General features: G+C 38.6%; 1 protein-coding gene and 1 long non-coding RNA gene across 3 annotated transcripts; one reads left to right on the plus strand and one right to left on the minus strand.

Annotated features, from left to right (window-relative positions):
* Positions 1–942: 942 nt before the first annotated feature.
* On the minus strand, positions 943–2,143 carry LOC117811336. Its single transcript, XR_004630974.1, has 3 exons — positions 1,672–2,143; positions 1,316–1,482; positions 943–1,080 (listed from the first exon to the last, which is right to left on the minus strand). It is a non-coding gene; the product is annotated as an uncharacterized LOC117811336 (long non-coding RNA).
* slf2 (SMC5-SMC6 complex localization factor 2) lies at positions 1,146–11,612 on the plus strand. Of its 2 annotated transcripts, none has more exons than XM_034681559.1 (20): positions 1,146–1,523; positions 2,222–2,256; positions 3,791–3,951; positions 4,093–4,138; positions 4,482–5,962; positions 6,081–6,160; positions 6,246–6,359; positions 6,474–6,641; positions 7,562–7,667; positions 7,757–7,844; positions 7,929–8,070; positions 8,488–8,575; positions 8,685–8,861; positions 9,214–9,308; positions 9,397–9,484; positions 9,601–9,708; positions 9,882–9,959; positions 10,073–10,159; positions 10,586–10,654; positions 10,782–11,612. In XM_034681559.1, the coding sequence occupies exons 1-20, from the start codon at positions 1,489–1,491 to the stop codon at positions 11,142–11,144; spliced, it is 3,609 nt and encodes a 1,202-aa protein (XP_034537450.1). In that variant the 5' UTR covers positions 1,146–1,488; the 3' UTR covers positions 11,145–11,612. The 2 variants fall into 2 exon arrangements, with proteins under 2 accessions (XP_034537450.1, XP_034537451.1); XM_034681560.1 differs by having other exon boundaries at positions 1,517–2,044.
* The last annotated feature ends 3,321 nt before the right edge of the window (positions 11,613–14,933 follow it).

Raw genomic sequence — 14,933 nt, forward strand, 5'->3', positions numbered from 1 at the left:
GATAAAAAGCACCTGTGAAGCATGATAAGTATGATCCTCCATCATCAAGATTTCAACCATCAAGAATGAGATCATGATCTGTTTATCCTAATATTCTGAGTTAACCATGCTGTATTCCTAATGCTAAGTTAATTTCAGGGTTTCTCAAGGTGTTTATATATTTTTCTTGTTGTCTTTAGATAACAAAGGTGGTTTTCCCTTCATAGTGGGAAATTATATATTTTATGAATGCATATGCTCAATTTAGAAATAGTGCCCTATTTGATTTTGCATGGAAATAGATATTTAATTCTGTTAATAAAGTTGTTTTTTAATGAGATTTTTTTTTTATTTGTTGTGATGCAACTTTTTTTTTGTACATTTGTCACGAACCCTTTGCAGTACTCCATTGTACCCCCATTTGGGAATCACTGGGCTAGTCAGGGTTCCCACTCTTTTCCAGAGATCATTTTCCAGGACATTTTAAGGACATTTTCAGTGATGAACAAGCTGGTATGACAGTCTAAATTTAGTTCCTAATTTGGTTCCTAAATAGTCTAATATGTTCCTCTCAGTGGAAGTCTACATTGAAAGTCGTTCAGTCTATGGCTATCCACGAAATCATCTCTTACATGCTTAAAAATGATGGCAAATTGATTATAGAATAATGCAACCACAGATGTAAAGCACTTTATTGCCCAGTAACAATGATGGTCAACTCTCATCTCAGCTTTCTCTTTTCTCAAAAAATGTTAAATCAGCTAAGCAAAAATCACAAGAGCCAGCAAATGAATCTGGAAGCTGCCTCCTGAAATAAATAAATAATAATAATCAGAGGATCAGTGCAAATTGACCTAAATAGAACTGAATGACAAAAATGGCCACAAATGTTGAATGGGGATGTGTTTTTTTAATCTTGCCAGGTCGCACACAGTCATATTGGAATCATTTTCCAGGACAATCCGTTATTTTTCCAGGACATTTTACTTTTTCTCCCATTTGCCAGGTGTTTTCCAGTGCTGGAAAACTGGTCAACTGTTTTCCAGGTTTTCCAGGACGCGTTGGAACCTGTTGGAACCCTGATATTGTACCGACTTGCTTCTGAATGAATGAAAAAAAAAAAAAACATCAAATAAATTTGACCTGCTTGACTTTCCGTAGATGACAGCCTCCTCCCAGGTTTCTGAGTTACTTTTATCTACTTGTTTACTTTAATGCAGATAGTTTCCTTAGCTTACACAATTAAAATGTACATATCTATCAATTAACTTAGCTCACAAACTCATGTTGAGTCTGTGGCTGCCTAGCAACACAGTCAAAACGAAGGGCTACCCACCGCTGGAACACCTTTGGACTCCAAGTCCCATGGTGCAATCCGATCCGGTTCTTCGCTGTCGGTTGGTTTTTTGCAGCAAGCGGGAGAAGACCATGTTGACACGCCAATTTTAGCATAGCGACCCAGGGACTGTTTGTGTCTGTGTTCTCGGTTTGAATAAAACGTTCCTCACAATGAGAAGAGAAACAGAAAACCAAAAGAACAGCCGGTAAGAAGAAAGACTTCCTTTGCTCTCTTTGCTACGTGCGTTAGCGGGCTAACAGCTAGCACAACAGGGCACTTCCTACTTATTACAACCTTCTTATCTTCAGTTTTACTTTAAAGTATGTGGAGTCAAGCGACAAGACTGTGCTTACTTTAAAAATCAGAGCCTTGGACGACCTTATGCTACAAAATAATATAGCTAGTATCTGCAGTAGACCCTTAAACTGGTCCAGACTGTCGGTCTCTCGTGGATCGTGACGTTAACTGGACACTGCTGGCTAGCACTTCCTTTTACAGCTGCTAGCTTCAGCACTGCTAACATGATGTATGATTTTGTTGTCGATATTGTGTTTGCTTTCCCTCTGCATGGCAGTGCTTGTTTGAATTTGACGCTGACTAATGCTGTAGTGTCAAATCGTTGTATTCACTAAGTCAAAGTTTGGCTACACACCCCTCACGCTGGACCCGTGTTGACATTTAACGTCGCATGCTGTGATTGGTAGCCAACCAGAAGTAGACAAACAGGTGTGTTATTATTAGGAGGCTTGGGAGAGCTGCAGGTTTCGTTCTGAAACACAGTTTGTCTTTCTTTTTGATTTTAACCTGAAGCTCTGAGTTGCTATGGTGTTGTGTTGTTTACTAAGCAAACTAACTATGACCATGGAAACTAAACTTTTCTTGTGTCTCTCCGCTCTCCTGCAGATCACTTTCAGACTACTTCTCTCCAAGAATTAAAGGTGGGTCAATGTAACAGGTGTTGCATCGTATGCATACATATTGATGTCTTGTACAAAAGCAAAGTAATGATGCACTTTAATTTAAAACAACAACCATGCTGTATGGAAAATGAGTACTAATGTGTCTTTGACAATTTGAGTTTTGAGCTTTTTGAAATCAGCTGGATGTAGAAAGATGGATGCACACAGGTCAAGATATTGTAAACAACTTTCTTTTGTTGACCTGCCTACAATGCCAGTGGACAGATTTAGTCCCTATTAATAAAATTGGTTAACTTGGATGAAGGTAGAACTGCTTCTTTGATAAGAGTTAAATAATTATAATTGTCTTCTTTACCCTTTTCTTGTATTTGATTTGATATGTCATAACACGTGATCCTTGTAACATAAGTGATCATTCAGATGATGTTTAGTGTTTATTAAATGTGAACGTATATGTGTGCACAGTGAAAGTTAAAACGTGAATTTACTTGTTACTATGGTTTTGTGTTGACATTTGCCAAATTAATGACCAATTTGTTTCTCTTTGTATGTTATTTTGTAATTCATTATGAGGAGCTGTTTTTGTTTTGTTTTGTTTTGTGGTTGTTTGTCTTGTTTTGCTGACTGTGTGTTAGTGTGCATGGTTGTATGTGTTGGACCCCAGGAAGAATAGCCTATGCTTATGCTTGTGCTAATGGGGATCCAAAGAAAGAAAGAAAGTCCATTCATTATTTTAAAGCTATTTATGTGCCCTCAGGAGTGACATTTGGACTGTCAACTTCTCATTTTCTCTCTCAAGTGTCAGCATTTTTTTCATAGAATGATATAAGCCAGGTTATAAGTCTAAAAAGAAAGATGAGAAAATGAATGAAATCATCCAAACCTTTCAGTGTGGAATTTTTTTATTTCGAATATGTTGTCTAGGTCATTTTCAGAACTCTGCAATGTCTAGTAATTTGCAATAATGTTGCTTTATATGATGTACAAGCTGCTTTAAGTCACTTATTTTTGTATATCATGTGTGATGATCTCAACACTTAATTAGAGCATTTGTGGCAGTGAGTAGTTACCATCCCACAAATGACATTTGTTTGCACTGCGCTGAACTTGTCAAGTAGGAAGTTAAAGCAGTCTTTAAATTTTTCTGCAGCCTTGTACTCAGTCTCACACCATCAGGTCCATTTTACCCCTTATGTATAAAAATCTACTTTTAGAACTTGATAAAATCAGGTTCTTTTGGACCCGTGAATTCAGCAACAGGCAAGTCTAAGTGAAGCAGAATCTTACTCCTTCTTCTGCAAGCAGATTTAGACTAGTTAAGAAGAAGCTTTTATAAATAGTGACAGCATGATGCAATGCAGAAGCGATGGTGCTGTTGGCACTCTGCCTAAAAAATGCAGCGATAAAGATTCAGTGTAATGTAATATGACTGATGACTGAGCCACAGCTCCAGATATCAAGCCCCCTGTCAAATGATGGCATGACGATGCTTTGCAGAACTTGTACACTCCACGGCACAGAATAACACACAAATGCTGTCTCTGTGTTTCAGTGAAGGATTTTGCACTCCAGCAGCGCCCCCCACACCATTTCCCTCCTCTTGTCCAGGAGACTCCAATGAAGCCCTCACAGGTCCCTAACCGGCTTCCCCACCCAACACCCAGGACAGTGTTGCCACTTCAAACACACCACTTCCCAGTATCTCCTTGCCAGGTAGCTAAATGAAAGATTAAGTTCTAGTTAGATGGCCGTCTGTTGGGTGATGCTTACGCTCAGTCTCTGATAAAAACATGATCCAGTGATATTGTTCTTGTTGAAAACTTGCTAAACAAAGTCTGCATTTTTCTTTTTCAGGACCAAAGACATAAACCAACACCTTCAAGTGAAAAATTAGCTCAAGGTAATAATCTGAGTAAATCATTCAGATACATGACTGAATTTAAACCCAACTTTTTAAAGGAGAAATTTGCTTTGAAAGTTATTTTTAAAAGTAAAATGAAATTAGATATGAGCACGACAGCTTATTTTCATTATGTCAAAAAAATATCAGCTTTATTTACAATTTTCACTGTAAAACTGTGATCACAAAAATGTGTACTAGCTATTAACTTTTGCACAAGTACTATTATTCAAGTTTGGAATACTTGAAAATGTTTATTTTAAGCATGAAGTTTGCAAGACCTTGATAAAGTTTGACTGTTTATGTAAAAAAATACATTTTCTTCATCTTCCTTTGTCTCTAGTTGTGGACTTGAACTGCACTTCTCTGAAGAGGAGGAGGGAGTTTGACGACTCTGACCACAGTGCTGTGAAACTGCATCGTCTTGGTGAAAACTCTTGCAGAGCGCAGACACCAAAACCCACAGTTGGCAATTCACTCAGCACTTCACTGGTGTCCCAACCATCAACAAAGCCGTCTCCAGGTTTTGAACAGTCACCGAAACCAGGAAATAGCCATCACTGGAGGGAACCAGTATGTGGCCAACCAACCTGCTCAGAGCCATCATCCAAGTCTAAACCCACCCAGTCATCCTGTGCATCCCTGACACCTGAACTCTGTGTACAGAGACAACCAGCCAGGGGGGCAAAGCAAGCCTATATAGAATGCACTCAGAGTCAGACTCTGCGGCTAATGGTTTTTAGTCCACTCTCAATGCAATGTGATGAAGCCATCGCTGATTTCAAGAAAAGAAAGGAGACAAACGACGAAAGGGACAAACCATGCACTTTGTTTTCCTCTGGGATTCCCTCAAAAGACAATGGTAGCTCACCTTCTTTTCACTTAGGGAGCCCGCACTCTAGTGATCACTGTAGTACCTCCCTCTTGCCTATGAAGACCCCGAGCAGAGGTTATCAGGTGGAGGAGAACAGAAAGTCAGGTAACTTCACTCCCAAACCAACTTCAAAACCAAATTCAGATTCTCCGAGTTGTCGCTCGTTAAAACGGAGCAAAAGTGGCCCCTCAAGAAGACGCCTTTCAATTGCAGATGATATAGATGACCTTTTCACCCCTGATCCCAGGACATATGTAGTTGGCCCCACACAGAAGACTTCCAAGCCAAAGATAGATAGGGAGGTGAACAGACCCCTGGAGAAAAGTTGTTCATCCAACACTGTGACCAGCCCTTGTACCGCTGTTCTAGGATCCTCGGCTGGAAAAACACAAAATATCACAAAACCTGCTTCTCCTCATGCAGGGGACAAAAACACCTGCCCTGTGTCATCACAGAATCAAGAGCCCCAACAACACCGTGTGCCAGTTGTAACTTTGAAGCGGGTTAATCTTGGAAACCTCAGATCCCCTCGATGTGGGAACAAACTCCGTTATTCTTCCTCTTTAAGCTTGCAGCGTAAGGATAAAAATCTTAAATCTAATGAGAAACACAAATCTCCCCCCAACACTGTGGCAGCATGCACTTTAGAGACTGACACCGCTGCCTCTTCTGCACAACCTTGTATTGGGTCTCCAGTGATGGAGAGGCAGGCAAACGGAGAGGGGAGACAGCAGGAGAACGAAGTAGATCCTATAGATATGGAGCTGGACCTAGACCTGAGCTTGGCATTAGACTTGGATCTAGCTCAGAGCTCCCATAGCAGTGAGGACGAGCCGCTGCTTTCCCTGGACGAGATGATGGAGCGTGTGACCAAGCCTCTAGATACACCAGAAGAGGGGTCTTTCTCAGAGCCGGGTACACCTGGACAACGCGCCTGTAAGCAAAGAATTGTAAGTTCCACATGGATTATTTTTTATTGTACATTAAACAGAAATGTCTTTATGCCTGAGAAATTTTCAAGATTTCAAGTTTGTCTCTCTGGATTTTCAATGTTGTCTTCCACATCAGTATTTACAACCAATCACAAAATCAGCCAACTACAAGAACAGCCTTGATCAGATGCTGAAGGAAATAAACACCAACAAAAAGTATGATGATCAAAAATATATACTTCATTATGTGATCAGAGCTTCAGCAGCTGATGAGAAAGTTAACTTTCTCCACTTTCATCAGATCAAAAGAGATTGAGATGCAGCTTCTAACAGCATGTAAAGAGGACCTGTTGAGAATAGCTGAATATGAGGAGGCTGAGGAGAACCGAGATAACGGCATCTCCACTGAACACCAGTAAGTCATCCAGAAACACACTGACACACTGTACGGGGTCACTGGGAAACAGCCCATGGATAGTTATAGACACTAAATCTAAAATGTTGGGTTTTCTTGTCATTTGTTTCCCAGGGAGTTCCTCCAGCGCTACACATTAATGTCCAATGCAATCAGGGAGGTGCCTCCAGGAGAAGTGGTGTTTAACCTGGAGAAATTTGGCCAAATCTTCAACCATGATACGCTGCAGCTCAGACAATGCATGGTCTCCCCAGAGGGGGCAGCTCAGAAAACACTTCTGTGGTGAGTTATTTTCCAGGTTTTCGTGAGTCTTGATCATTTTAGTGATCCTCTGATTTCTCATTACAGGGAAACATCATCTCAAAGTCCATGTCCAGTGTAGTACATATGAATATTATAGATATTGAAGTTTCCTGTTTATAGTTAAAACCCAACAAAATTCAAATATCAGCATACAAGAGTTGAATGTTTCATCACGAACACCTTCATTACAACATATCAAGCACACGATACTCTGCAGATAATCTGGCTCCTAGCCGAGAGCTGTGAACCAAAAGAGCATGGACAGGTCACTCTGAGACTCTGTAAAGTTTACGGTCTGTCATGACAGTCAGTCCTGCACAGCTCTGTTTGCACAGCTGCGAAAACACAGGTGCCGGTATCTGATTGACAAAAAGCAAGTCAACTGATTTCTCAACTGATGATCTGAAATGTCAACTTGTACATGACAGCTCAGATATTTCATGCAATACCAAAAAGTGTTCAGCATGTTTATGCTTTCTATAAGGGAGAAACTTTCTCTGTTGAACAGCCCCAAAGGCGACTGATTAGCTTTGCGCAGAGGACATTGTATTATGTACTCAGCTGTTTGATTGCAAACAGCTGAGCCTAATGTTGTCACTTTGAGTATAGCATCTAAATGTATAGATGCCTTAATTACTGTGAGATTGAAGGCTCTTCCTTTAGATCACTCTCACAAAAACATTTGTATATGTCATGTATGTTAAGAGTTCCCTCCATCACTTCACTCTGTGGGATTCTGGTCATATTTATTGTGTATTTTTCTTGGTTTTATACTTTACAATAAAACCATTTGAAAAATTGAATTGATTTAAATAAGCACAGTCTTACCTTTTAGGTGGTATCCATAGATTTTCAACTCCTCTCTCTTTCTTTCCTCCTGCTTCTCTGCCTTCTTCCAGGTCTAGCCCTGCTCAGCTGAGACTGCACATAAATATTGGATTGTTCCATCAAGCCTACAACTGTCATTCACCGTGTCCTACTCAGGTTACCCGTTTTCTCTTCAAGGTAGGACCAACACTGACATGTTACTTCTCAGGAGGGTTCTCTCTCGACATTTCTAAGCTTTGCCTTTTTCTCTTGGATTATCTTTTCAGATGATGTCCGTCCATAATGAGAGACTGGTGTCTGAAAGTATTCTACAGACCCTCTGTGACATAGGCAGCTCTGCTGCTTATCAGATAGGTAAGGGCCTTCATTCTCCAGAGGCTATATGTGTATCAGCTCTACTGTTGAGATAAGTTAACGTTCTTTTTGTTGTTTACTCAGTGAAAAATGGGAGCCAGAAGTTTGAAGTGTGGGTGCCCAGCTTGGCTGATGTGACGCTAGTCCTGATGAACATGGGAGCTTCGTTCGTTACTCTCTTTCCTTTTGAGAATCTGCAGCCTCCGTTCACTGAGGGAGATTTGCTGTAAGTCATGTTTCAGTTCATTTCATTGTTTAGGTTTTATAAAGCTTTCTGTGAGCTGATTATTCTGATTATTTTTAATAGTGTTTTATTTATATTTTACATTATACACATATGCACCAAAACAAAGAAACTAGAAAACAGACAAAATAAATGAAAAAGCAAATAAAAAAATAAGGCCAAGAAACGAAACAAAAAATATATATACAGACTAAATTTACATCAACCTGACAAGCTCAACCTCAGTCATTTCATGTCTCTGCCTCTTTAAATAAATGAAAGGCTGATAAAATGGGAAATTAAACGAATAAGGAGTACAGAAAAGGAATTTCCAAATATAACATTTTGTTTTTATGAACTAAGTGCATTTTATATTTTACCCATGTTTTTTCAAATCTGATGATCTGTATATTTGTGTAGGGAGGACGTCTGTATCAAAGTAGAGAGTTCATCCAGCTATGAGGAGCAGAGCACTTTCCCTGAGCACAACTGCATCAACATCCTGAAGGTGAGATGATAGAAACACTTAATTTTCATGTTTTTCACAAAGAGAGGGGTTAAACTTCACAATTAAAGTAACTTCATCCTTTTTGTTTCTCCATGTCTTCTGTGTGCAGTACGTGTCTTACTGCATGAGTCTCTGTCCGCGGGCCTACAGCGACAAAGAGCTGCTGTTGCTGCTAACAGTGGTGGGGAGGGTGGGTCTGGACCAACAGCTAATTCTCCAGTCCCCCTTGGAAATGTATCCTCTGCTGTACAAAGCTGTCAACAACTTCAGGGACTGGAGCGCCATGGTCAGTTGATACATGATGTATACTGTGTTTTAATTCATTTGTTATATGCAAGGTGCCTCTTGTTCTCGGGCTAGGTAATCGTGTTCAGATGAATGTCACAGAATTAAAAAGAATAATTTAATATTTCAGGATGTATGCCATTATCTCATCAAAACTGACATAAACTGTGTTCTTCCATCATGACCTATTTTTGTATCAGTTTGCTTTGACTCATAAATGAAAAAGATTTTTATGCATGCTCAGAAATCATAGATTATTCAGTCATGGTAATATGACAGAAGTACTGATAATCCTAACTGTGTGTGAACTCTATCCTTTTCCCTTCATTGATTTTCTACTTATTTGTTTTCAGCTGCCCAGAATCTGTTTGGCGTTCACTGATCTAACGGATGACCACCACAACATGTGCCTGCTTGTTAGAATGCTGCCTGATAACACACGCGGAAAGTGAGTCCTTTTATCTGTGACAGATCTCTGCTCTGCATGCTTCCCTTCAAACCACACTATGATTATTTTTCACTGTTTCCTCATGAAGGCAACTGCGTCGACATCTGAGCCTGTCCATGATCTCCAAACTGTTGGACGGAAACTGTACTTACAGTCCTACAGAGAGTGAGATTCAGGTAATAACCACCTGGACATAGTTCCTTTCAGATCCTTCATCATTTTGGTTGCGGTGATAAATGTACTAGATGTCTTTCCTCATCTAAAGTCATTTCCTTGTAATCTAAATTGTCAGCTATCTGAACTGAGGCGGTTCCTGCCCCGCATGCAACCCTCCACCCTTCTCCGGAACATGCTGAGGAGTCAAAGAGATAAAGAAGACACGGCAACACTGGACCAACAGGTAATCATGAGGAACAAGTCTAAAGCTTCTAAATGTTCCATCATTATAGATCTTTATGTCTTGTTTTTTTTGTGAATAAATCTTGCAATCACACAACTTAAACCATGAGCGGATTCAAAAATGATTTTCTAGTTATCCTGATGCCAGTATATTTCTCTTCTTGTATGTTTCAGTCCTACTACCTCTGCTACAGCCTTCTGACCTTGGCAAATGAAGCGTCAAATTTCCAGTTCTTCCCAGCCCATCAAAAGGTATGACTCCAGCTCTTTCACTGTTGCCTAAAAGTGATCAGTCACCAGTTATTTATCAGCTAGTTTGTCAAGTGATGCCTTATTGTTTCCTTGCTATCTTTCTTTTCTTCCAGAAGCAACTTCTGATTCTGTGCTCTGAGCTAGAAATGCACGTGAAGTGTGACATCAGAGAGAGTGAGAAATGTCTCTACCGGAGCAAGGTGAGTTTTATACCACCAATCAGGAGTTCAGGAAGTTGTGTGTAACTGTGTGTATTATGATGACGAAATAGTGTAAAACATTTCTACATCTTCTGCAACTTGTTTGAAAGGTTGTACAGACTGATAAGAGTGTGAGCTGTCTGAATGATTACAATTTTAAACCTCAACAGCGCAAGAAACGGGGCGCTGGTGGCCTAGCGGTCTAAGCGCTCCATGTGTAGAGGCTATAGTCCTCATCACAGAGGTCGCCGGCTCGACTCCCGGCCAGTTGACCATCTACTGCATGTCTTCCCTCACTCTCTACTCCCCACATTTCCTGTCTCTCTTCAGCTGTCCTGTCAATAAAGGCAAAGAAGCCCCAAAATATATAACTTTAGAAAACGCAGGAAACTAGAAACTCTAATCTACCTTCTCCTCTGCCTTCAGGTAAAGGATCTGGTTGCCAGGATCTACACCAAGTGGCAGATGCTCCTCCAGAGGACCAGGCCTCTAAATGTACAGTAGTGAAACTATTATACACCTATTTTTATTTTCTCTTGAACATAGAAGTAATTATGAATAAAACAAATCTCAGCGAAAGAGAAACTCATACCTGATTCTCAACTCTGTGTATCTCTTGCAGGGTAAGCTGTATGATTATTGGCAGCCCTTGTCTATGGATACTTTGACAAGCAGCCAAGAAGAGCTGGAGTTGAAAAGCAACGATGAAAGAAATGAGGCTGAAGAGGAGGAAGCCAGTGGAACTGAAGACAATGAGGTTGAAATGATGGCTGAAGATGATGATAACGAAGAGACAGACGATACAATGGATGAGCCAAACAAAGCAGGCAAAGACAAAGAGCATCTTTTGCATGACAAAGAGATGCCAGAGCCAGAGACCCAAGTACACACAGAGTCTAAAGCTACAGAGGAGAACATAGAAGCCGTAAACAAGGAGTGTAATGAGACCGAGACTGGAGAAAACTATCAGCTTAACCAGGCTTAGGCAGGAGTTCAGTGTCATACAGATTTTGTTTGTTTTCAGGACTTTAGTAGCTTTTGCCTTAATGTCAAGCTCAATTTGCACTATTAGCCGATCTCTTACCTCCACGTTTGTCAATACAGATAACTGTATTATGAGAAATAAAGCCATTTTGGAAGAGAAACTGAAGTTTGTCAAAGGTGCAGACCTCATCTTCTTTTTGCTTTGTGCTGCTCAAGAAATAAAATACTCTTTCACTCTGTTTTGATAGAAGTTGAAATGTTGTTTGAATTCTATTTAATTTACTAAAGAAGTGTGCAATGTGTGAAATGTTGATTTTTGTTTGGTTTATTGACATCCTGTCAAAGGGTCCCAATGAAACCTGTTCATATTGAGGGATGTTTTTTACATTGCTTTTGTGTTCCTGCTATGTTTGTTAAAATGTTGTCATTTCGGAAAGACAGTAAATAATCTGTTTATTTGCCCACCCCAGACAGTGACTGGAACATGGATTTTATATCTGCTGCACATATCCCTAAAGTGGAGATATGTCCAAATGTATAGATAACTTAATGCTGTTTACCTTGTTCCACTCTGGTGCACTTGTTTTTCTATTTGTTGAAGCACTGTCAGGAATAATAATAGCTGCCGTTGGCACCACGAAACTTAATGTTACCCAATGATGACCCAAAATCTGCATGAAACATGTTTACTGTCAGTGATCTATTTAGAAACATCAAGCTGTATGTATCCTTTAGCTGTACTGTTCTGTTACCTACAGTAAATATCGTTAAGCATTAATTTCACAGCTTTCATGTTCGGAAAAGAAATCGTGTTAATGACACCATTGATAAACTTCTGCTCTGGTGATAAAAATTTTGTATTTACATGTAGGATTTTATTTCAGTGATATGCCAAAATGTCATCAGCAAAAATAACTGCTAATTCAACTTTGTGACTAACTTCCAAACAGTTTTCTTGTTGATTTATTTTTATAATTTAAGTGTTTTTTGTGTGTGTTTTGTTACATTTCCCTTTTGGAAATGTATTTTTTAAGGATTAAACTTATTTTATAGTTGCTGTTGTTAAAATACAGAAAATAAACTGTTTACATGTAAAGCTGACATTTTGCATCCTTTTTAAACAAGACAGACAAACACTACAGGTACAGATAAAAGAATTACAATATCTTGGAAGAGGTTATTTTTTCATAATTTAATTCAAAAGAGTAAACGTTCATATGTTCAGTATTCATTTCATGTAAAATGAAATATTTCAAGACTTAATTGAATTTTGATGATCATGGCTCAGCTCAGGAAAATCAGAAACCAGTAACCAAATCCTCTGTTACACTTATTTACTGCATCACTGTGTTGCTTTGATAGCAGCCTCCAGCTCGTCTGTAGCCACAGGTGCAGAATATTGTAAATATATATATATATATATTGTGCTGAAGTTCAATCAAGTTCAAAGAAATTGAAATATAATGTACTGTAGACTAATAACATGAAATGAAAATGTTTAAGCATTTTTCCATTTTAAATTTAATAATTATAATTTGCAGCTCCAAAAGAACATAGAAAAAATCTCTGAACATTCAAGATCTGTGGAGAGCATCCCAAGGTGTTGACTGAGGCAGGTGTCAGTGCATCAAGAGCCACCACGCACAGAGGTCTAAAGGAAAGGGGCTACAACTGCCACATCCTTAACATAGAGACACTCCTGAACCAGAGATGTCAGAGGTGTCCTAACTAGGCTAAAGAGAAAAAGGATTGGACAAAGTCCAATTTATTAGTTGACAGTAAATTTTGCATCAAATTTGTAAATCAAAGTCCTAGAGTCTGGAGGAGGAGAGGAGAGAATCCAAGGTTATAGAAGTCCAGCGTACTTTCTGCAGTCTCAGATGGTTTGGTGTCCTCTGATGTTAGTCCAGTGTTTCATTAAGTCCAAAGTCAACACAGCCTACCGTCCACCAGGACTTTAGAGCACCTCTAGTTCCACCTGCTGGCAAGCTTTATTGAGAGGCTGATCCCCCAGGACTTGGCACCTGCCAGCAGCACCAAAACTACTACCAAGTGGTTTGCTGACCATGATATCATTCTGTTTGATTGACCAGCCAACCTGCCTGACCAGAACCACAACAAGGATCTATGGGATAATGTCATAGGAATATGGTTCTCAAACATAGTATACATTGTACCATTCTTTTGACAATACCATGTCAAACTGGGGGAAACATACCTAGACTGTAATATGTCTCTGCGAATGTAACACATTTCTGAGCTTTTAATTTCCTACAGAGCTGTAGCCTACTTTTATTTTCTTCATTTCATTGGATATGTATCACACTCCAACTGCAGTTTCATTTGGCAATTAAGTTTCTAAGTCTTAATCAAGGAAGTGACTGTAGAAACTAAACTTCAACAACAACATTTTTTATTTTTAAGATGTTCGTATTAGAAATGATTTTAATGAACTTCTAAACACTAGCTCACACTTTAGAATATACATCACAGTTTTCTTTAGGAGGACATTTTGATGTTAAAAGTGAAAAAGGCTCTTTAGAAGTGAACCGGAACACTCAGGTTATCAGTTTAATAGTTAATTACCATAGACTGCAGACAGGGCCGGCCCGTGGCATAGGCAGTAAAGGCAAATTCTAGGGGCGCCACTAAATGAGTGAGGAGGAAAATGTGAAGATAAACAGGAAACACTAAAGACTAAAACACACAGGGAGCAAAATGTGAAGGTAAAAGGAAATTGTGGAATGAGGCCTGTAAACATTTAAAAGCTTGTGATTCACTTTTGGTTTTTGAAATACTGGTATGCAAATCAGTTTTTGAAGTCTTGAACTGTTCATGATTTACCTGTTTTTGTTTTGTTTTTGTTGTTTTCCTTACACTTTGGAAGCTGTTATCTTAATTAGATAGAAAATGTAGACTAGGCTCAAATAAACATTTTGCTTCTTCCTTTTCAGTCATCACTTAATACATTACTGTTGCTTTGTGTCTGCACTGTGAAAATGATTTTGTTATATAATGACTGAATAAATTATACTACTACTAAATTATTTATTTTGAAATTGTATAATTATTTTCCTGCTAATTATCAGTGTTATTACCATTTTATTAATGTTCTTTTAGAGGTTATTTTTTATTTTAAAACAAAGTTGTCTTACAGTGTGTATGTGATGTGATTGTTGGAGTTGGTTATAACACAAGGGGCACCAGTTAAAATCTTGCCTAGACATTAAATTCAATTACCCACAACACTAACATTAAATTTATATGACTTTATGGAAATGAGTTCCGGCTCTCTGTTTCTGCATTTGGTTTATTGCATTCGGCCCATAGACTGTGTAAATAAGTGAAATAAAGTGAATAGAGCTCTTTATAAGTGAGCTGGAACACTCAGGTTATCAGTTTAATGGTTAATTACCATAGTACGGAAGAGGATTAGGGCCACTAAAAAAAAAAAAAAAAGAATTTGAGGTCAAATTTTATTTTTTTTAAATTATTATTCTGAGAAAAAAGTCAGAATTCTGAGAAAAAAGTCAGAATTCTGAGAATAAAGTCAGAATTCTGAGGATAAAGTCAGAATTCTGACTTTTTTCTTAGAATTCTGACTTTTTTCTCAAATTAATAATAAAAAAAAAATTTGACCTTAAATTTTTTTTATTTTCAGTGGCCCTAATCCTCTTCCGTAAATCTCAGAATAATAATTAAAAAAATAAATCTTGACATTTTTTTTTTTTTCATTGGCCCTTATATTCTTCCGTAGACTTTAATCTCAGAATTCTGACTTTATTCTCAG

The sequence above is a fragment of the Notolabrus celidotus genome, chromosome 4 (assembly GCF_009762535.1).
Source record: "Notolabrus celidotus isolate fNotCel1 chromosome 4, fNotCel1.pri, whole genome shotgun sequence".
Lineage (NCBI taxonomy): Eukaryota > Metazoa > Chordata > Actinopteri > Labriformes > Labridae > Notolabrus > Notolabrus celidotus.